This window comes from Eptesicus fuscus, chromosome 15 (genome assembly GCF_027574615.1).
Source record: "Eptesicus fuscus isolate TK198812 chromosome 15, DD_ASM_mEF_20220401, whole genome shotgun sequence".
In the NCBI taxonomy this organism is placed as follows: Eukaryota; Metazoa; Chordata; class Mammalia; order Chiroptera; family Vespertilionidae; genus Eptesicus; species Eptesicus fuscus.
Window position 1 is genome coordinate 60,750,512 of NC_072487.1, and position 22,968 is coordinate 60,773,479.

At 45.9% G+C, this 22,968-nt stretch overlaps 1 protein-coding gene across 1 annotated transcript; it reads right to left on the minus strand.

Moving 5' to 3' along the window:
- Positions 1-8,329: 8,329 nt before the first annotated feature.
- On the minus strand, positions 8,330-20,800 carry TXN (thioredoxin). The gene is made up of 5 exons (XM_008141811.3): positions 20,666-20,800; positions 14,543-14,647; positions 14,074-14,133; positions 8,980-9,045; positions 8,330-8,532 (listed from the first exon to the last, which is right to left on the minus strand). Exons 1-5 carry the CDS (start codon positions 20,687-20,689, stop codon positions 8,470-8,472), a joined length of 318 nt encoding a protein of 105 aa, XP_008140033.1. The 5' UTR covers positions 20,690-20,800; the 3' UTR covers positions 8,330-8,469.
- Positions 20,801-22,968: the final 2,168 nt, after the last annotated feature.

A 22,968-nucleotide genomic window follows, 5' to 3' on the forward strand; every position in this document is an offset into this window, starting at 1 on the left:
ACCCCGTGGGCTACTCAATTGTTTTCTTTTCGGACCGTGACATGAAACATCGCAAAACAGGGTCCCAGGGGCCAAATGACCTCGAAGGTCTTCGAGGGCCCAGCCTTTCCTCGCAGCTTCATCTGTTGCTCAGCCCCAGATTCTAGCTGGTGGCCTCCTTGCCTTTCTCCAAAGATCCCGAGAGGCCGCTAAGCCCCCTTCCCGTTAGGCTTTGATCAAACCCCATCACCGGTGCAAAGGGGGTTCAGAATTTCTGGGCACGATAACTACTCTTTCGTTTCCAGAGACCTCAGACCCAGTCAAGCCACGTGTAGTTGTTCTGATATCTCTCTCCTCTGCTGGACCATGACCAACTCCAGTGTGTGATTATACTATGGAGTGTATCTCTGTAACATACTAGCATTCCAACGTGCTGCCGAGACTGAGAGCCAAACCCTTCATCTGACCCAATCCCGCCCCATCTTCCCTCCCTCCCTCCCTCCCTCCCAGTCCCTTCCGTTACCTGCTGGAATCTATATCAGGAGCCCTCCTTACATCTTCAATGTATTCTTGGAGCATCACCTCCTTCCTCAACAGAAATCTCCCAAGGTTTCCCGCTCCTAACCTTGTATACCCGTGTCAGGAGGTGATTGTTTTTTTTTGCTCGACCTCTAATGCCTCTTACAAACCACCTCTCCTTCCTGCAAAATCTACTCTTCTGAAACTCATTTATGCCCTTATACCAACTTCCTACCCTCCTTACTGCAATCATCTGCTGTATGCCAGTCCCCCTATTCACTGAAGATGGTTCACTCTTTCCATTCCTGCTGTCATTTTCATTTCCAGCGACCCATCTAATCCCTGGTCTCAGATCCCTGACCTGTGGAGTTACAACCATCTCCCTCTACCCCACCTCTACCTTTCCAAAGTCACCTGAATTCTTGTCTACCCTGGAAATGGCGTTACCTCTAAAATCTGTTTTTAAATCCCACTCTGTCCACCACCTCCTATCTTGCTCAATCACTCCCACCGCCACCTTTCTTTGACCTTGTCGAGACCTCTGGTCTCCAGCCCCCATCACTTCTTTCTCTCTGCCGGCCTTTTCCTGCTGGCTGTGCCTCTCTACCTACCCAGCCTCGGTTCTCTACTGCCTCAGTATCATCAGCCCTTTGAAAATGCCGCCAACCCTTTTGCATCCTCCCTCTACTGGACTTGCCTACTAAGACCCACTCCTGCTTGCGCTCAGACTCCCACCTTTGATTGCCTGCACTGAGGCAGCGAATGTGGCTGGGGAAGCACAGAACGGGGCTTCGGAGTCCTAACACACGTCTCATTGGGCGTTCAACACCGCCTGGAAACCTCGCTCTGCTTCCACGCTTCCAAGATTACTATTTCACCGTATTTTCCTTCTCCTTAAAATTGTCTGCCTGCTCTCCTCCCATTTCCATTTCAGAATATAGAAACCATCAGATGGAAATTCCATCTTCCTATCCCCAAACCCAAATTCCTGTTTACATCTGCATACATCTTGCCCTAGCCGGTTTGGCTCAGTGGATAGAGAGTCGGCCTGCAGACTGAAGGGTCCCGGGGTTCTAGTCTGGTCAAGGGCACATGCCCGAGTTGTGGGCTCGATCCCCAGTGGGGGACATGCAGGAGGCAGCCAATCAATGATTCTCTCTCATCATTGGTGTTTCTATCTCTCCCTCTCCCTTCCTGAAATTAATAAAAATATATGTTAAAAATAAATAAATCTGCATACATCTTTATGTGTGGGTTTATTTCTGGGCCTCTATTCTGTTCCATTGATCTGTGTCTGTTTTTATGCCAATACCATACTGTTTGATTACCGTATCTTTGTAATATAGTTTGAAACCAGGGAGTATGATGCATCCAGCTTTGGTATTCTTACTCAAGATTACTTTGGCCATTCTCAGTCTTCTGTGGTTCTCTACACGTTTTAGGATTATTTGTTCTATTTCTGTGGGAAAAAATGCCATTGGAGTTTTGATAGGGATTGCACTAAATCTGTAGTTTGCTTTGTATGAGCAGTGTAACAATAGTAATTCTTCCAGCCCATGAGCACAGAACAGCTTTCCATTTATTTGTGTCATCTTCAGTTTCTCCCATCAATGTCTTATAGTTTTCAGTGTACATGTTTTTCACCTCCTTGGTTAAATTTATTCCTAGGTATTTTATCATATTTGATGCAACATAAATGGAATTGCTTATTTAATTTCTCTTCCTGATATTTTGTTATTAGGGTATAGAAACTCGACAGATTTCTGTCTATTGATTTTGTCCTGCGACTTTACTGAATTCATTTATTTTAACAATTTTCTGGTGAAGTCTTCAGGGTTTTCTCTTTGTAATATCATGTTATTTGCAAATAGCAACAGTTTCACTTCTTCCTTTCGATTTTGATGCCTTTTATTTCTTTTTATTTATTTGTTTTGGCTAGGACTTCCACTATGTTGAATAAAAATGGTGAGAGTGGGCCCACCCTTGCTTTGTTCCTGATCTTAGAGAAAGAGCTTCCAGCTTTCCTGGGGTTGGGGGAGGGGTTGAGATTAACCAAAGAACTTATATGCAGATATGAGTAACCCATGGACACAGACAATAGTGTGGCGAAGGCCTGGGGAGGAAGCGGGAGTGGAGAGGGAGGGGTTAGTGGGGTGGGGGGGGGGGGGACATCTGTAATACTTTCAATAAAGATAATTTTTTTAGAAAGCTTTCAGCTTTTCACTGTTGAATATCGAATTAGCTGTGGGCTTATCAATATGGGCTTTATTATGGTGAGGTATGTTCCCTCTATGTGCACTTTGTTGAAAGTTTTTATCATAAATTGATGTTGAATTTTGTCAAAAGCTTTTTCTGCATCTATTGGATAATTTTCATCCTTCATTTTGTTAATGTGGTGTATATCACCTTGATTGATTTACTGATGTTGAATCATCCTTGCATCTCTGGAATAAATTCCACTTGATCATGGTGTATGATCCTCTTAATGAATTACTGAATTGTTTGCTAATATTTTGTTGAGGATTTTTACAGCTACGTTCATCACGGATATTGGCCTGTAATTTTCTTGTGGAATCCTAGTCTGGTTTTGATATCAAGATAATGCTGGCCTGGGAAAATGAGTTTGAAAGTGTCTGCTCTTCCATTTTTGAAAGACCTTGAGATGGATTGGGTGATTTGTTTGAAAAGGATTCTTAAAAGCATATTTGTTCTATTACAGTTGGCATACGATATTAGTTTCAGGTGTATAACATAGTGATTAGGCATTTATATATCTTATGGATATATCTGGCACTATACATAGTTATTGACAGTGTTATTGATTGTGCTCCCTATACTGCCCTTCATATCACCACAACTAGTTTCATAACTGTAACTATTTTTATGACTTTTTATTGCTTAGGAGGATTCTTTAAAGTTTGGTTGAATTCACCAGTGAAGCCATCTGGTCCTGGACTTTTATTTGTTGGGAGGTTTTTGATTACTGATTCAGTCTCCTGACTAGTAATCAGTCTGCTCAGGTGTTCTGTTTCTTCATGGTTCAGTTTGGGAAGGTTTTATGTCACTAGAAATTTGTCTATTTCTTGTAGGTTAGGTTACTCTAATTGTATTTCTGTGGTATCGATGGTAATGTACCTCTTTCATTTCTGATTTTGAGTGCTCCCTTTTTTTTTTCTTGCTGAGTCTAGCTAAAGGTTTGTCAATTTTATCTTTTCAGAGAACCAGCTCTGGGTTTCATTGATCTTTTAAATTATGTTTTTGCTCTCTAATTTTTTTTATTTCTGCTCAGATCTTTATTTCCTTCCGACTTTAGGCTTCATTTGTTCTTTTCTTTAGATCCTTGAGGTGCAAAATTAGGTTGAAATTTTTATTTCTTGAGGTAGGCATTTATCACGATGAACTTCCCTCTTAAAACTTTCCTCTGCTTTTGCTGCCTCCCATCAGTTTTGATATACTGTATTTTTATTTGTCTCAAGGTATTTTTTTTATTTCTTTGTTGACCCATTGGTTGTTCAGTGGCATGTAGTTCAATCTCCACATATTTGTGAATTTTCTAGTTTTCTTGTAACTGATTTTTAGTTTTATACTATTGTGGTTGGGAAAGATTCTTGATATAATTTCAGTCTTCTTAAACTTGTTATGACTTTATATGATCTATTATGTTAATGTGGACTTGAAAAATGTGTCTTCTGTTGCTTTTGGATGGAATGTGCTGTGTATCTGTTAAGGCTGATGTTTCCTTATTGATTTTCTTTCTGGATGCTCTATCCATTGATGTTAAGTGGGACATTAAGAGTTCCCTATTTCTCCCTTGAGGTCTGTTAATATGTGCTTCATATATTTAGGTGCTCATGCACACATCTTTATTCCACTGGCTATGATGCAGTGACCAGCTTCTCCCATTGTGCTCTGAGTCCATTTTTTAAAAAAATCTTTGTTGAAAGTATTACATATGCCCCTTTTCCAAGCCTGCCTCTGCCTCACCCACCCTAGACCTTCACCCCCCCCCCCTTATTGTCTGTGTCCATGGGTTATGCATATATGCATGAGTCCCATTTTTTCTTGACTGCACAAGGAATTCCCTTTTTCAGGTATCCTATTTCCTGCAAAATCAGTCTCTACCTCTATCATTTCTATTTGCATGCTAGCAAACACACTCATCTTATAGACAAAATGCCTTTTTTTAAAAAATATACTTTTATTGATTTCAGAGGGGAAAGAAGAGGGAGAGATAGAAAGATCAATGATGAGAGAGTCATTGATTGGCTGCCTCCTGCACGACCCCACTGGGGATCGAGTCCACAACCCGGGCATGTGCCCCGACTGGAATCGAACCCGGGACCCTTCAGTCTGCAGGCCAATGCTCTATCCACTGAGCCAAACTGGGTAGGGCGACAAAATGCTTCTTAACTCCATTGCTCAGCTCTGTTTTAGAGCAAAGTTTCTCATGAGTTCTACAGCCCTGTTTGTCCCTCTTTACATTCTATTACTTAAAAATACATATTTTTTCATTTGTAAGTGTCCAGAAATCACTGCTGTGATTAGTTAGAAATGTTTCCTTGGAGACATTTTCCTGTTAATTTACATGCAGATTTACCTATAGAGATAGACAGCAAGTCTTGTGGTTTATACAAATGGAATTATTCAGTGCTGAATTAATATTGTTTTGCAACTTGCTTTATTTCACGTAGTCACTGAGATTTTCCTATTTTAGTAGTAATAGCTCCTTATTCTGTAACTAGAGGCCCGGTGCATGAAATTCGTGCACGGGGGGTGTGTGTCCCTCAGCCCAGCCTGCACCCTCTCTAATCTGGGACTCCTCGAGGGCAGTCAAACATCCCTCTCATAATCCAGGACTGCTGGCTCCCAACTGCTCGCCTGCCTGCCTTCCTGATTGCCCCTAACCGCTTCTGCCTGCCAGCCTGATCACCCCCTAACCACTCCCCTGACAGCCTGATTGATGCCTAACTGCTCCCCTGCCAGCCTGTTTGCCCCTAACTGCCCTCCCCTGCAGGCCTGGGCACCCCTAACTTCCCTCCCCTGCAGGCCTGGTCCCCCACAACTGCTCTCCTGTGCAGGCCTGGGTTCCCCCTAACTGCCCTTCCCTGCAGGCCCAGTTGCCCCCAACTTCCCTCCTCTGCAGGCCTGGTCACCCCTAACTGCTCTCCCCTGCAGGCCTGGTCCATCCCAACTGCCCTCCCCTGCTGGCCTGATCGCCCACAACTGCCCTCTCTTGCAGGCCTGGTCCCTCCCAACTGCCCTCCCCTGCTGGCCATCTTGTGTCCACATGAGGGCAGCAATCTTGTGTGTTGGAGTGATCGTCAATTTGCATATTACTCTTTTATTAGATAGGATAGAGGCCTGGTGCACAGGTGGGGGCCAGCTGGTTTGCCCTGAAGGGTGTCCCGGATGAGGGTGGGGGTTCCCTTGGGGCATGGGGCGGCCTGGGCAAGGGGCCTCTAGTGGTTTGCAGGCTGGCCACACTCCCCAGCGACCCAAGCAGAGGCCCTGGTATCTGGGATTTATTTATCTTCTATAATTGAAACTTTGTAGCCTTGAGTGGAGGCCTAGGCCAGCCAGGGTGTGCGAAAGCTTGGCTTCCTCCATTACCGGGGAAACCCAAGCCTCCTGCTCGCTCCATGGCTGCAGCCATCTTGGATGGGTTAATTTGCATACTCATGCCTGATTGGCTGGTGGGCATAGCTTGTGGGTGTAGCAGAGGTATGGTCGATTTGCATATTACTCTTTTATTAGATAGGATACTTGGAAGGATATGAAAAGTGTGACTTCCAGGTCATTTCTGACAACTCTCTCCAGTTCCCACCCATCTGGCTTCCATCCCAATTGCTCCATAGAACTTCTTGGACACGCCACCACCTCTGTTGTGTGTTCCTGTCACCTTTCTCTCAAACATTTGATGGTTGACACCCCTTCCTCTTTGAATTCCTCTTTACTTCTGGGACTAAAACCCTTTTCTGGTTTTCCTCCTCCATGGGCTTCCCTTAAGATTTCTGTTGGTTCCTTCTCTCCTGGTCTCTAAATGTTGATGTTCGTCAGGCGGCACTGAGTGCTCTTTACTCAGAATTCCCTCCCTGGGTGATCTCACATATTCCTGTTTTGAAGCGCCATCTACATGACGTCTTCTAAATTCCTACCCCAGCAAGGCCTGTCCTGAGTTCCAGGTTAGTACCCAACAGCCTGCAGGAGATCTTCACTTGAATACACACCACTGGAGCATCCGTCTTCACACGTCCAGAGAACATGACCTCTCCAATCTTCATCTATTACAACTTCAACTACCAAGTTGCTCAAACCCTAAAGCTGGAATTTATTCTAGAATTCTACTCCCGTAAGTTATTGGATATTCTTTCCTAAATGTTATGGGATCTGGACACACTGTTTCATCTCTACCCCCTCCCTCAGTCACAGCCATCACTCTCTCTGGCCTTGATCTCTGCAAAGGCCTGACATTCCAGTCCTCCCCCGACCATTTTCCATACAGCTGCCAATAACTCTTGTTGGAGTACTTTAGCTCTGGCTTACCCTTAAACGGCTTATAGTTGCATCTACAACAAGGCCTCAGATAACTGGTCCCTGCCACTCTATCCAGCTTTAACTCCTGCTTCGGCTACAATGTACCAAGCTGGTTCTTGCCTCAGGGCCTTTGTGCATGCTGCTCTTTCTAACGGAACTCTGCAGGTTAGTCCGGGTCTGTCACCTCCCAGAACCCTGCCCCAACCACTCCATCCAGAGCCAGGCTCTGTTATTCTCCATTATGGTGTCCATGGGCTTGTCGTGATCGTGTATAAAATTCCTGTCTATCATCCCCTAGTTTGCATGTAATCTCTGGGAAGGGTATCTTACAGTTACAGCCCTAGTTTCGCACAGAATAAACATTGTGAATATTTTGAAAGATCACCTAAGTTCAACTCTCTGATTTTAGATGAGAAAAGGAAGCCAGGAAAGGGACCATCATTTTACTATTTATTCAGCCTGCTGCAATGAGAGGCAGTCGAGAGCCACGTGCCCGGGCTCCGGACTCCCGTGGTTGGAATCTCGGATCCTCAGACTAGTGTGATGCTGGGGAAATTCCTTAGCCTCTTGGCCAGTTTTCTCACTGGGAAATGGGAGTTTACATACCCACTTTTTTGAAGGTAAAGATTAATTAAGGATGATATGGGGCATATGATTAAGTCTAGGATTTTTTAATTACTATACAAATTTTAAAACTTCAAGCATTCTCCCAGCGCTTTGCTGTCTAAAACTTCCGGTTCTTTGAGTGAAATAACCAGTAACTCCCACACACTTGACCACTCAGGTTGGAACTTCTAGCTACTCTCCAAAACTAGTTTCTTAGCTACTTTGAGGGAATCAAAATTCCCACAGTAACGTTTGCAGGAATTCATTCCCTTGTGAGCAGCCCATGAAGAATTTCTGATATAACAGGAGTCAGTTGAAGCTCACGGGACCTTGTGGGACAGGAATCTCAAACCAGAGAAATAATTGCTTCATGGATGGACATTAGTTTGGGTCACACTGATCATTCAGAGAGCACAGGGGATTTGCCTGCAGGAGTAGAGAATGCTATTTTCTCTGTTCTTAAGAATAAAACAATAGAATTTAAAAATAGTAATCTACATTGCTCTCAACAAGATTTTCCTAGAAATACACGAAAGTAGTAACAATACAAAAGAAAAATCTTAAAAGCAATCAGTGACCTACAAGTTTTACTAAAAAGGGATCAAGAATATGTGACAATAATTAGGACACTAAATACCTTCTAATTGGCCACTTTTCATTTATTTTGAAAGCTAGTCAAGACACCAGACAGTTTTAAAAAGGGTAGAATTAATATTTTATTGTCATTTATAATCAGATGGTAGTTGAGTATATAGTCTCTATACTTGATCTATCTTCTTTTTTTTTTTGTAAATAAAAAAAATTACAAGAGCCGATGGCTGGTTAACATGATTAAATGAATTCATTGATGGTGGCTTCGAGTTTTTCCTTATTAGCTCCAGAAAACTCACCCACCTGTTAAGAAAACATTGAATTGACATTAGATGGTAGCTCTGTTATCTCTACTTTGTGCATAAGACATGATCACAGAATGGGGGCCAAGGAGAGGTATAATCTTATTCAAAATTAACACTTTAGATAACACAGTTTTAAGTTAAAAACAAAAACTAAGAGGAAATAGCCCCTCAAGAACAGGCAAAAGACTCAAATACCTCTTAACAACGACAAGTATACTTTGTTATAGAATATGAAGTACCAGTCACAGATTTAGTGACTGGGTCTAGCAAAGATCAATTTTCAAATAGATGCCACATTATGTACCCAGTCAATGAAGAGCGACCTATTTAAGTTCTTAAAAGTAAACAATGGGGACATGCTTCTCGGTATGAAGGAATAAGTAACTTCTTCATTTATATCATGATTTTCTATTACTCAGCTGTCTTCGAGGTCAGATGTGCCTACCTTTTGTCCCTTTTTAAAAAACTGGAAGGTTGGCATGCATTTGACTTCACACTCCGCAGCAACATCCTGGGTTGGAGAGGGGGGGGGTAGTTGGAGAGAGAATAAAAATAAAATTTAGTATTGAACTTTGACAGAAGCACAGAATCCAAAACCGGATTCTTTTTTCTGTTGTATAAATCATATCTCAGTATGAGGCCTTTATTTAGCGCATAAAAATCAGCAATGAATATAATGGTAACACAAAATCCTAGTTATATTCTCAATTAAAATTCTTACTAATATGTACTCTCCTCAGAGGGGCACCGAGGAAGGAGCCGAATGCTACTTGCATCCGATGCTGTCCGGTGAGTCAATAAGCTGTTTCGTCCAATGATATCTTGGCTATTTCAAGAATCTCATAAAGCAACACATTCTTTAGTCACACTGAGGGCTATCATCCCAACTAGTCCTCAGAATTAGCACCTCTATCTTTGCTCCTCGTTTTCCCAGATTTATTATGGGAATGGGGTACAGAGATGATGATCATAAAGGCTAAAGGCCAGTGTGTTAGAAAGAGGAGCAAATTACTTGTGAAAAAACTGTTCAAGAATAATGTCACGGGGAATCTAAAAGGGGCACGCACTGGTTCTTGTTTTGTTTTTGTTTTTTTAAATATATTTTATTGATTTTTTTACAGAGAAGAAGAGAGAGGAATAGAGAGTTAGAAACATTGATGAGAGAGAAATATCAGTCAGCTGCCTCCTGCACGCCCCCCACTGGGGATGTGCCCGCAACCAAGGCACATGCCCTTGACTGGAATCGAACCTGGGACCCCTCAGTCCGCAGGCCAACGCTCCATCCACTGAGCCAAATCGGTCAGGGCTCTTCTCTGTTTTTAATTAAAATTCGACTTGCCAGTTCTCAAACAAGCCCGGCTGCATCGTCAGAACTGCCTGAGGGGCACGACAAGCCTGAGCCCCATCTGACGCTAACGGTCATGGGCCGCCCAGCTTTGAGACAAATGGGCAAACTCAAAGCACAGTCAATCGGGCTGGTGGGCTCCTATCTCCTTCTCCCAGATGCGGCTCTTCCCACACCTAAGATTTTTCTGCAGCTCAAAGGCCATCAAGCACTCTTCGGTTTTGTCACAGGAACTTTTAACACAATACTCTGTTCACATAAGGTTTGGAGGGAAATGCCATGAAAATAGTCGTGTTTGGACAAGTGTTTCGGGTGAAGAGAGCTGTTAAGGGCTGGACAGTGCCCGCTCGGCACTCGAGAGGAGCAGGTAAGAAACGGAGAACCTCACAGCCCCCTCGGCAGCAGAGCCCCGGACCCAGATCTCGGAAACCCAAGAACTTCCGTGGGGTTTCCCTGGCCACATTGTTTCAGAATGTCACGGTCAAGCTCCCCAAAATGTCAGATTGAGTTAGACAAATTTGGGAGTCTGACATTTTTTTAATATGTTTTTATTGATTTCAGAGAGGGAGAGAGAAACATCCATGATGAGAATCATGGATCGGCTGCCTCCTGCACGCCCCCTACTGGGGATCGAGCCCACAACCCGGGCATGTGCCCTTGACAGGGAATCGAACCCGGGGCCCTTCAGTCCTCAGGCCGATGCTCTAGTCACTGAGCCAAACCGGCCAGGGCGGGAGTCTGACATTTTAATAGTACTGAGTCAATATTGCAGGAACATAGTATTCCTATCACACTCTTCTATGGACTTGACCTTTGCTATCCAAAGTTAATGTTTTACTTTTATCACTTTTGTTTTCTTCTTCTTCTATGGACTGGTTTGCTATTTCTGAAGTGATTTCAAAGTTGTGCGCACTTAAAAATTAAGTAGTAACCTCCGAGGCTTTGAAAACATTCTTATCACTTCCCTTAGAAACGAAAAGCCAGCTTACTCCCCAATAACACCACTACCTGTTTTGTGTGTGTTTCTTTTTGGTGAGCAATCTGCAATTGTAAACTGACATATAGCAAAACTCACTTTTGGGGGTGTGTGTGGACAAGTTCTGACACCTGCACAGTCATAGAAACACCGCCCAAACCGGGACACAGAACTATGCCCTCACTCCCCCCAAATTCCCTTCAGCAGCTCCCTCGTAGTCAAACCCTCCGCTCACCCCGCCCCCTAGCAACCACCGACCTGTTCTCCATCCCTACAGCTTTACCCAGTCTCTGATTTTTATTAGCATTTATTAGTAAGTGTAACAAGACTACATTTTACCTTGTTTTATTGGCTTCTGGCTTACACTCCATATAGCAAAATATCTTTAAACCTGCTTTTGTCCGCTCTATTATTAACTCATTTCTGGCTGTTCTAAAATGTCACAGAACTAGCAGGGCTAAACCACTTGTTTCTTGTTTTAATTTACCGAAGCACCACACTCTGCGGAGAGCTGGGAGCCCATCGTTCCCAAAGGACTAGTACGCACACTTCTCTGTGAATACCGAGTTTCCCTGGTGCACCACATTACGTGTCCATGCCGCCTAGCTGCCCACTTGAATCTATTACACCCAACAGGTAACTTCTTCCTATCCTCGGGGTTATAGCTCCTTCTTTCAAAACTGTGCTGCTTGCTCCAAAGACATTATAAAGGTATGTTACCCTGGGTCTGACATTCATGGTCGGGAGTGGTCTGTACATAAATTTTAAAAACTAATTCAGTCATTAAGCATTCCATCTATTTAATGATACGATCTAATGTTCAGAAATGAGACTGATGTAATTTTCACCCCTTATCTGTATTCTTTCAGAGTCCACACGAGGTGATGGTTTCACCTAGAGTTTCCAAGCAACCAGAAGACCCACTCACGTAATTCATGAATTCCACGGCGAAACGACTCACGGATTGTTTAAGGAATTGTTTTTTGGCTGAATGACCAGGTGAGTAGGAGCTGACAGAGACTGCAGCTATGTGTATGTGGTGATCAAAGGGTTCTGGAATTAGTTCAACTTTTACCTCTGCAACAGATAAAGCTACTAAGGTGGTTGTAATGGCAGCCATTAAAGGTATTCAACCTTTAGAATAGGGAGGCAAAGTGAAAGGCCCCCAGTGTGTGAGTGGGCACTTCAAGGTTTGGAAACTCAGGGTGATTATGCCAACCAGATGTGGAAGAGCAGCTCAGGCATACAGCAGTCCTGCCTGCTCTGCACATCTCCCCGGAGGTGGTAAGAGCGCTGGGCTACGGGGCAGGGCTCAACACGCCTCCTCCCCCCCCCACTCCCCAACTCTGCTTGACTGACATACCTCTGTGCTACAGTCCACTAGCTCTTCAGCGGGGGTGCTAAGAAGCTGTTCTCAGAGTTCCTGTGAGGATTAAGTGACCTAACGCATGCAGAGAGCTTCCCACAACACCTAGCACATGGTATTACTTTCCAATAAAAAATGTATTCAGTTGCTATCTGACAGGGTCAGCACCAGAAGTTTCTTTCAAGACTTTAAGTTGGAAAAAACCCTTGCTCCCTGTTTTAACCTAACACGTACTATCTACTCTCAATTCTATTTTCCCTAAAACTATGCAACACATCAGAACAACAGCTCAACAACCATTCACTTTACACCTACTGCATGCCAGGAAGGTGTGCTTAGTGAAGAAACCAAGGTGAGTAAGACCGAGTTCCTGACCCCAAGAAACTTAGAGACTAACAGTCAAGGATAGACACACAGGCCATTCTAAAGATTCAGTGAATATTTAACATGTGCCGGGAATTGTTCTAAGCACTTTCTAGGTGTTATTTAATCCTGATGACTATCCTATGATGTTGCATTAACATTGCCATTTTACAGAGGCTCAAACTGAGGCACAGGAAGGATAACCAAGCCTGTACAGCGAACAAGGGACAGAGCTGGGGGGAGAGCAGGCAGTCTCCTGGGAAGAGGATCCACCCCACTCCACAACCGTAAATGCCAGAGGCAAAGGGGCCGAGGATACCATGGGGACAGAGGAAGGGAAACTAACCGAGTCTGGGGCACAAAGCGGGGTAACTGGAGAAGCATTCCTGGAACAGATGTGAAGTCTGCAGCTGGAGTTCATCAGATATAGGAAAGGCAAGGCCGAGCCCGCAGAGCACAGAGAGCGAGTGAGGGGACGCGTGTGGAATTGGCGAACGTGCTGTGGGAAGGTCCTCGCAGATTTAGAAAGTATAACCCTGGACCCACTTGTATCGACCCTTTAGTACATTCCATAGTTGCTCAACGAATATGCAACTCTGGCCAGCTGATGGGGCAGGTACTGACATCTGACCGTAGCGAAACACCAAGGCTCAGGGAAGGAGGATTAGCCTGAAGCAGAAGTCCCTGAGCCAGGACTGGACCCCAGGTCTAGCGCCTTTGTGGCCACACCACAGCCTGGACCGCTCCTGCCCACTGGGGCAGGGGCAAATGCTCACCTAGCTCTAAAGGGCGCCCAGTGAGACGCCTTGGCAGGCTCTCCTCGCTCAGGGGGCTGTGAGGGGCACGGTCCCCTGCTGGGAACCTGATCTGCATCCCCCACACCACCGAGCGGCCTTGAGCGGGAAAGAGCAAGGGCTGGGAAGCCAGCGACCTCATTTTAAACCCAGGCTCTGCCACTGGACCTCCATGGACCACCTCACACCTGTCTCTCTCTTCTGTAAAATGGGGGTGACAGCACCAGGATTTAGAGGAGTCAGTACTTGTAAGGCACAGACCAGGGCCTGGCCCATAAGGTGCTAAACCAGCATTTGTTAATTCAGCCCACCTGGAGTCTTCCTTTAATAATTCTCTCAGCTCTCTCTCTACTAGGCAACTTGTTTTTTTCTTTAAAACCGTTGGGTTTTCTAATTGACCAAAATCAACTAAGACTAGATAAGAATAAGTGTGTGAATATACTTTCTCATGTCATTACTTCATAAGAACCTTAAAAGTGGTCTCCACATGTGGTGATAACCATCAACTCTATAGCGTGAGGTAGATAACTGGGAAGTAAAGTACCGAAGCCTCAACCATCTGTTTTTATGCTTATTTTAGGGTGCGATACACATACCTCCTGATATCTGGGAGTAAGCTCCTCGTTGGCTCAAGCACCTATTCTTTCAGAAGAAACCCTGTGCACTAAGGAGCATCCAGACTCCCAGCCACGTACCTGACAGTCATCCACATCCACTTCAAGGAACAGCACGTTGGAATACTTCTCAGACAGGGACTGGAACATTTTAAATGAGAAACACACCAAGAATCAGAACTTGTTAACGGCAGTCCACCCCAACCTTCTTAAATGGAAATATAACAAAAGATGCCGAAATTTAGACTGGGGACCAGGTAAGCAGAAGAATCAAATTCCTCCTAGAGTTAAAATAACTCGAGGACCCCATTTCAGAGAGAGCGAACTAAAGCAGAACTATGTAAGACAACCGAATTAGCTTGTCAACGCTGTCTTCAATGGGCTCTGTGTGTCAGAGCTAACTTATTTAGGTTGTTACATTATTACTTTTAGACCAAAGACCAGACACAACCACCAACCCACAAACTATGTTTTTTTCCCCCCTAGGGATTGTGACCACCAACCCAAGGAACACCAATCTCTTACAAAGCAGAAGGCGTTCCACACTCACATGAAAGAAGGGCTTGATCATTTTGCAAGGCCCACACCACGTGGCGGAGAAGTCGACCACTACCAGCTTATCTCCCGCACTGTTCAAGGCTTCCTGAAAAGCATACTGAGGAGAAAAGAAAGGCATGTGTCAAATAAAAAGCCCCAATAAAACCTGATGAAATGTGACACAATTCAGAGGTCCTGGAAGCAAAACCCATCTTTTAATAGAAAAACCCAAAGAAACTGCTTGAAAAACAAACTTGAAACAAGTATGTGTATAGTGTATCCATATTCATGTGTCTATGAATATTTTATAAAATATTAGTCAATCTATATCCAAACTAAGGAAAAAGTAGACATTTGTATTAAAAATGTTTCCACATCAAATCTAGGTACAGTGTAACCTCATTTCTCAAACTTAATTCATTCCGGAAGGCTGTTCGAAAACCGAATCATTTTTTTCCCCCATTAGAAATATAATCCATTCCAGACCCCCAAAGATTCCGTTTTAACCTTTCTCACATACAGTATATGTCTATTCTGTGTAATCTATAAATAAATACTTTAAGTACAGAAAGGACATGAAATGTAAATTAAATTTTAACAAAAACTAAAGGAAATATAGTAAAAACGAAAAATTTACAAATTATAAGCAGCAAAAAATAAACAAAAAACCACAAAAATATTCACAGCACAATATCTTGATATCTTAACAGTAGTAAACTGACTTATATTTGCACAATTTCTCCTTTGTCACCTGGGAGATGTGTGACTCATCCTACAGGTATCAGCATGAAAGGGTTGTCAGGTTGAGAAGCGAACTGTTCGAGATGGGAGACGTTTGAGAAACAAGGTTCCACTGTATTTTGGACACATTTACTAAACGTTTACCTGGTGAAAGGGGATCACCTGAATTAAGGCGTCACAAAGACACAGAATTTTGCCATCTACAACACAAGTTGTTGTATTTTTTAATCTAACACTTTTTTCATTAAATTAATATTTCCTATGGTGGAACTTTCCAAAAGCAAAAAAAGAAAAGTAACCTCCTCCAAATGCTTACATTCAGTCACTGGCGACATTAAGCGTATTTCCTAGTATTCCTTTTAGTGGCGTTTCCAGAGTTCAGATCAGAACTGTGTACAGCTGACTTCTGCCCTTTATCTCAAAACTCTGCCCTCATTGTTGACCGAATGAAAGACAGTTTTAGTTCCTCCTAAGGAATGCGTGTTAAATAAAATGCCAGGAGCAGAAATGACCAAGAAATCCCTCACCACCAACCTCCGTGAATAATTTACTTGATACTGTAACCCTGGGAACCTAACATTTCAGTTAAGGAACTCATTTAACCACAATTAGTCAGTCAGTGCTGATCAAAACCGGGGCAACGAAGAGAAATCAAGACACAAACATCTACATCTGAAGTCCAGGTTTTCTTCAAGGAGAAAATGCGGATCACACTGGTTTCATTAAAAACGAATGTTCCGCCATAACCCGTTTGGCTCAGTGGATAGAGCGTCGGCCTGCGGACTCAAGGGTCCCAGGTTCGATTCCGGTCAAGGGCATGTACCTTGATTGCGGGCACATCCCCAGTGGGGAGTGTGCAGGAGGCAGCTGATCGATGTTTCTCTCTCATCGATGTTTCTAACTCTCTATCCCTCTCCCTTCCTCTCTGTAAAAAAATCAATAAAATATATTTTAAAAAAACAAACAAAACCAACCCACAAATGTTCCCCTCCTTTGACAGCTAAGAATCAGATCAGATCTGGTCCCGTAGAAAGGGAAAGGAAATAAATAAAGCACCACTAAGACCTCGAATGAATGAATTCCCATGAAGTACAGTTACTTCTCTAGATTTCTAATTTTACTTCATGTTTTTTTTTGGGAAATAATTCACAAATGGTGTTTCCAGAATGGCATGTCATTACTTATGTAACCTTTCAGTTACGCAGGTACAAACTGTCACCCTGCCTTTGGGGTTCGGTGGAGAGAGTCAGTTAGAATGATAGAAATTGGCCCTCGCTGGATAGCTCAGTTGGTGAGAGCACCATCTGATACGCCAAGATGGCAGGTTCCATCCCTGGTCAGGGCACATACAAGGATCAAGCGATGAATGCATGAATAAGTGGAACAACAAATTTCTCCCCCTCCCCCTCTAAAATAAAAAAGAGTTCTAGCAATTACATTTCCAAATCATCACTGATTTTTCCAGATGAAACTTTTAGAAGGTCAAACAAGCCATTCTACACAAGCAAGATCCAGATAAGACGGGAAAAAAGTCAAGGAATGACACTGTCTGGTCAGATGAATACAGTGGACCCTTGAACAACACGGGTTTGAACTACGTGGGTCCATTTATAAAGTTCCCCAATGAGTATAGACAGCATTGTAAGTGTATTCTCTCTTCCTTATGACTTTCTTTTCTCTAGCTTACTTTATGGGAAGAATCCAGTATACAATACATACAACATACAACATATGTGTTAGCTGACTGATAATGCTACCTGTAAGGTGTTTGGTCAACGGTACGCTATTTGTGGGGAATCAAAAGCTCTACTCACATTCTCAGTTGTGCGGCGGTTGATGTCCCTAACCCCTATGTTGTACAAGGGTCAAATGTATATTGTTTTGTGAACATAGCTGGCTGGCTCTCAGTAAATACTTGGTAAGGTTACTTTCAACATAGAATATTATTTCAAACACTCTCAAGGAACTCCCCAAACAATTCCAAATCAAATTCCAGCAAAACTACCTAAAAATCGGAAGGGAAAAAAAAACACAAAAAGGCACATAATAGGAACTTTGGGCTCAAATGAACCTGAGTTGGAGCCTGGTATGTGTAGACTTCATAACCATTTCTCATCTCCTGATACTTAAAATTTACCTAAAACAGACATCAGTTTGAAAATGATTCAAAATTACTTCACTAAGAAGCAAACCACAATCCCTAGCTTCCAGAAACTAAAAATGAAAATTATTAAAGGTCCTATTTACTGACACAAATATTTTTAAAAAAATTTTTAAATTCTCACCCAAGGATTATTTTGTCCATTGATTTTTTAGAGTGGAAGGGAGGGAGGGGGAGAGAAAGAGAGAAAGGGAGACAGCCTAGCCTATTCGGCTCAGTGGATAGAGCATCGGCCTGCAGACCTAAGGGTCCTGGGTTCGATTCCAGTCAAGGGCATGCACCTGGGTTGCAGGCTCCTCCCTGGCCCAGAGCCCTGGTCAGGGAGCATGCAGGAGGCAACGAATCAATGTGTTTCTCTCACATCGATGTTTCTCTCTTTCCCTCTCTCTCCCACTCTCCCTAAAAATCAATGGAAAGAATATCCTCGGGTGAGGATTAAAAAAAAAAAAAAAAGGAAAGGGAGAGAGACAGACATCAATGTGAGAGAGGCACATCAACTGGTTGCCTCCTGCATAACCCCCAACTGGGTCAGGGATGGGGGACTGAACCTGGAGACCAGTATGTGCACCGGCGGACTGGGAATCGAACCTGAGACCCTTCAGTGCTTGGGCAGACACTCTAACCACAGGGCCTGACACAAATATTTTAAAAACAAAACTACGTTAGGTGGGATTCATAAATAGAAGCAGAGTCTGGCATCTCTTTTCCTAAACACAACCATTCCACAGATAACTAATAAAAGCACAAGAGTAGTTTGTAAAGCATTTAGCAAAATGCCTGTGTTCAATAAATGGCAGCTGATATTCTTCAAAAAAACAACAACAGCAGCAGCCAACTAAACAATAATGAAAACGAAGAAAAGAACCTGTGCGATTTCTTCCTCATCACATTATCCCAACTGTATCTGAAACAGATCCCAGGGGCTCCAAGCCACCAACACCCGCCCCCTCCATCCCCCCCACTCCCGGCCAGAAGCGTAGTTTTGGAAAGCCAATGGCACCCAGATGAAAATCGAAAGTGTATTCCATATTTACAAGGAACATTCGAATTAGTTTCCTTTTTGACTAAGGACTCTGGATTATAAATCTCAAGACCAACTGATTATCAGAGCCTAATGTCGTGCTGGTTTGAGGAACAAATTTCTCCCCCCCCTTCTACATCTCATTGGTTAGGGGAGGAGGGCGCCATAAATAGGACCACGTAAACGGGGAAAACGGAAAGGGGTGCTGCCGGAATCACTCCATTTTCTGTCTGTGCTGCCTGGATTCCGAGACTACTCAGACAGACCCCTCCGAGGCGTTTCACTCCTTTCGTGGGTGCCCACCTGTTAGGGTATACCGAGGTGGCCAGGCCCTGGACGAAACCCCCCACCCCATAAGCTGGTAGTTCTCATTCACTAGGTATTAAATAAAAGTATGTAGAACAAAAATCAATATTAAGGACCTCTGTTTTCAACAAAGGAGAAGGCTGCTGATTTCAATATAAATGCTCACAATTTGAAAAATGAATCCCAATAGGGAAATAAAATCATTAAGGACAAGCGGATAATAAGACTACACATAGCCAATCAACACATGTGGGAGAAGAAAAGTCAGTCAGCCACTAATCAGCAATCAAAGAAATTCCAATGAGAATGAGAATTTTCTTACTAAGGATCTGGCCCAAGTTATGGGGGAAAGTCAGCGTTGAAAGGAAAGGGAGGGGCACTCACATGATTCCTGCGGCAATTACAAGCCTTAAAGGTGCCCATCCCTTAACCCAGCCGCTGCGCTCCAGCCCCTAACCCCAGCCCAGGGCGTGATGAACAAAACGGCCGCTGAAGCCGCAGAAACTGCCCAAATGTCCAGCAGTGTGTTCAGATACCGACATGGCTACAAAGAGCTTCTGATGACATGTAAACTGCTCAGGCTAAATCAGACAGGAACATAAAACAGCTCAGAAACAAAATAGCATACAGACATAACGTAATTTCAATTAGTACTTTGTGGCTTGAAGGAAAGAGCAAATCCCTCTCGCCCCAATCTTTCTACAGGGATCACATCTATTTTCTGGTTCTAAAAGTGACAAGAAGATAAGGGACCATTACAGAAAGAGAGGTTCTCGAAGCCTGCCCCCGGCATCTAAAGGGCCCGGGGCACTCCAGGTAGGCGCGGACCCGCCTGGGGCCAGCTTCCCTGGGGCGGGAATACCGCGGGGTCAATGCTTTCCAGATTATTCCAGGGTTCGAGCAACATCCATTCTCTCCCCCTCACTTTTCTGAACCTGCATTTAAAAAAAAATACTTCTTGAGTGGCTACTGTATACCAGACACTATGTGAGTTAGTTGAGTTTTCCAGGCGGGAAGGTATCAGCTCGCAAGAACTTTTTTTTGCCTGGGGCATCCTCAAGGATGGAACCGCCGAAAGCTGGGTACCCGAAAGCTGCTGCCAGGGGCATTCCTGGCTCCAGCGAGAGTCACCGACAGAGGGTGAGTCCCACAGACGGGCAGGGCAGCGGAGGTCCCCGGGCCCAGCTTTGGGGACTGAGTCATTCCAAAGCCAGCGCTGCCGGAAACACGCCCCACGCCGCGGGAGGAGGAGTCCCGAGGGCGCGGCCCGGGCCTCACTTCCTTGCGGGCACCTGGGCCTCCGGGGCTCGGGGTGGTCCGGTGCACCCAGGGAAGGGAAGCGGGTTCTCCGGCCAGCGACCGCCCCCTCTGCTAGGGTACAGCACGCGTCCCGTCTGGGGCACAGCCCTGGTGGAGGCAGCCGGGGGTCTCCGTCCCAGATCCGCTCCTACGGAAGCCCACCCCACCAGCGCGCGTGGATCACGCCACTCACCGGGGAGGGTGTGGCGGCCAGCCACCCCGGTCTTCTCCAAAGGGCCCTCCATTTCCTGGCCCGGACACATAAGGGGGCCAAGAGTAGACTCCCTGCACCCAAGCGCGAGTTCCCAGACAGGGGTGGTGCGGGAAGCGCAGTGAGGGGACCGCCCGTACGCTCCACGCGCGCGTGCATTGCCCCCAGCTCCCTGGGCACCCCGACCCTGCCCTCCAGGGGGCTCCCGTCCCCCTCCTCCCTTCCTCCAGGGCATGCTCGGGCGCCTAGGGCGCGCCCAGGCCCGGGCTTCTAGCAGCCCCAGGCCGAGCCGCCGCGTCCCCTTCCTCCGGGATGCGGAGCGGCGGCCTGCCCACCTCCAGCCCATCGCCTTCCCCGGCCACGGAGGCCACGCGCCGCGCCCTGGCCTTGCGCCTACCTTGCTCTCGATCTGCTTCACCATTTTGGCGGCTGAGGTCTGACCAGCGACCGTAGGAGGCGATGCAAGTGGATGAAAAGCTGCAGACCGAGCGGAGACGGCACGCAGACCGCCTTCCCTTTATAGTCACCGGGGAGCTGGGCGCGGGCGCGCGCGGCGTGCGTGTGGCGGGGGCGCGCCCGCTCGGCCCTCCCGAGCCCGCCCAGGCGCCGCGGCCGGGCCCGCCTCCCGGAGCCGCTCCACGGGGGCGGGGCCCGCAGCCTGGGGGCGGGGCTTTCGCGGGCCCGGGGCGGACCTCCAGGGATACCGGGCTGCGGGGAAACCCCCGTGGCCCCCTCACCCCCTCTAACCTTTACCACCACCCTGTCCTCCCCTCTACCCCCCTCCCCACTCCCGGGACCCTAGCTGGGAGCGGGGGTCTGCAGGGGCCATACAGCGACTTAAAGGGCGCGTGCACTACGAATGACCTGGGGCGGCGGCGAGTCGGGCGGCCCCTCCCAGAGCCACAGGCAGGTTCACCTGGGAAGGGGTCAGCCAGGCCCTCCTCGAGCTCCTTCATTAATCGTGAAGGAGCCGCCTAGCCAGGGCTGGATTTATCGGAAAGGCCCGCCACACCCACACCCCCAGTTCCCCTAAAGTGCTGAGTAACCATGACCAGGAAGTTTATCTGCGCCGCACCCCCACCTTCTTTTCGGCACTTAAAGTGATGGCTTTCTCTTCCCTCCTCCCTTTTCTTTCACTTTCACTGAAGAATCCACTGCTCCAGTGACACAGCACTTTAGTTGGAGGCAAGGCAGGGGAACTGGCCCAGCTCTGGAAGCGCAGACTTGAGTCGAGCAGGGAGGATAGGCCAGGCACGGAAGCTCACCTGGGCAGAAAGCCCCTGTGCCTAGCAACTGGGAAAACAAAAGTTTCCCTCCAGGGTAACCTTTCCTCCCCTCGCATATGCTAATCATGTGGTAGACCCCCCTTAGAGGAGGAACAAGGGGCCCGAAGAGGGGCCTCCTGGGACTCCCATGTGGGCCCTTGCATGACCAGTCCCCTAAGCATTAACCCTGAGGGATAACATCTAGGCCTCAGTTGTGTTTCAGCTCCAGGCCCAGAGACGCAGCAAAACCAAACCAGGGATGCGGTGGCTGAGTTCAGGACCAGCTGCAATGACTAATGATCCCTGAAAGGTAACACCTGGAAAGCTGAGGAATGTTCTGTTGAGATCCTCTCCTGGGACTGCCCCTAAAATCCCCACCCTCAAAAGCCCTTAGGGACTTTTTGCTATTTTGTTCTACATTCTCTCATGGAGTACCCAGCCCACCACTCTCTTCTACCAAGAATGCTGAACCGAACCAGGTGCATCTGACTTCACCATCCTTACACCCAGAGTCATTTTTGCTGCCGCCAACAATCTCAGATGCACAAAAACAATAGGTAACTTGAAAGTTAAAGGATGAGCTTTGTCAAGAAAGCTACAGGCTTAAGACATGACTAACTACCATGACTCACTTTTAGTTAGGAATTTTTACGTTCAGACCACCCTGTGTGGTTACTTGGTCTCTGGTTTTGTGTGTGTGTGTGTGTGTGTGTGTTGTGTGTGTGTGTGTTTAATTTTATTGATTTCGGAGAGACAGGGAGAGAGAATCATTGATCAGCTGCCTCCTGCACATCCCCTACTGGGGATCAAGTCCTCAACCTGGGCATCTGCCCTGACCAGGAATCGAACCAGTGATCTCTTGGGATCCTGGATCAACAGTCAACTGCTGGGCCACACCCGACTGGTCTGGTCTCTGGTTTTGTAAGGTCTACCACTCAGGTCTCCTGTGAGCTTGTCAGGTTTGATATGTGGCCCCTTTTCCAACCACAATGGTCTCTAACTCATGGTGGTGGTGTTGTGAGAGTTAAACAGGGATTAGGACAGTGCACATAGTAGTAAGCACTCCATAAACAGTTATAATTACAGCTGTCGTGAGTACCAATTAGGCTGGCTTGGAGTCAGTCCTGGGGGTGCCATGATGAGCTTGGCGACCTGATATTTATGACTCCAGTTCACACACTTGTGTGAGCTTTTTCTAGCAGTAGTAGGGATGCTACAATTACAGGGAACTGGGAGACTAGCATGTGTGTTAAGAGGTGGGATGATGTTGGGGTGCAGGGTCTCAGCATGAATTTTCAGAGTGGAGCAGCTCTGGATGAAGCTACACCTAGGTATGATTACGTGGGATGGTGAACTGGAAGTTTTGAACCTATTGTGCAAAGTTTCTAGAAGGTCCAGACATAGAGACCACAGGTAAGGATATGGGCAAGGGACA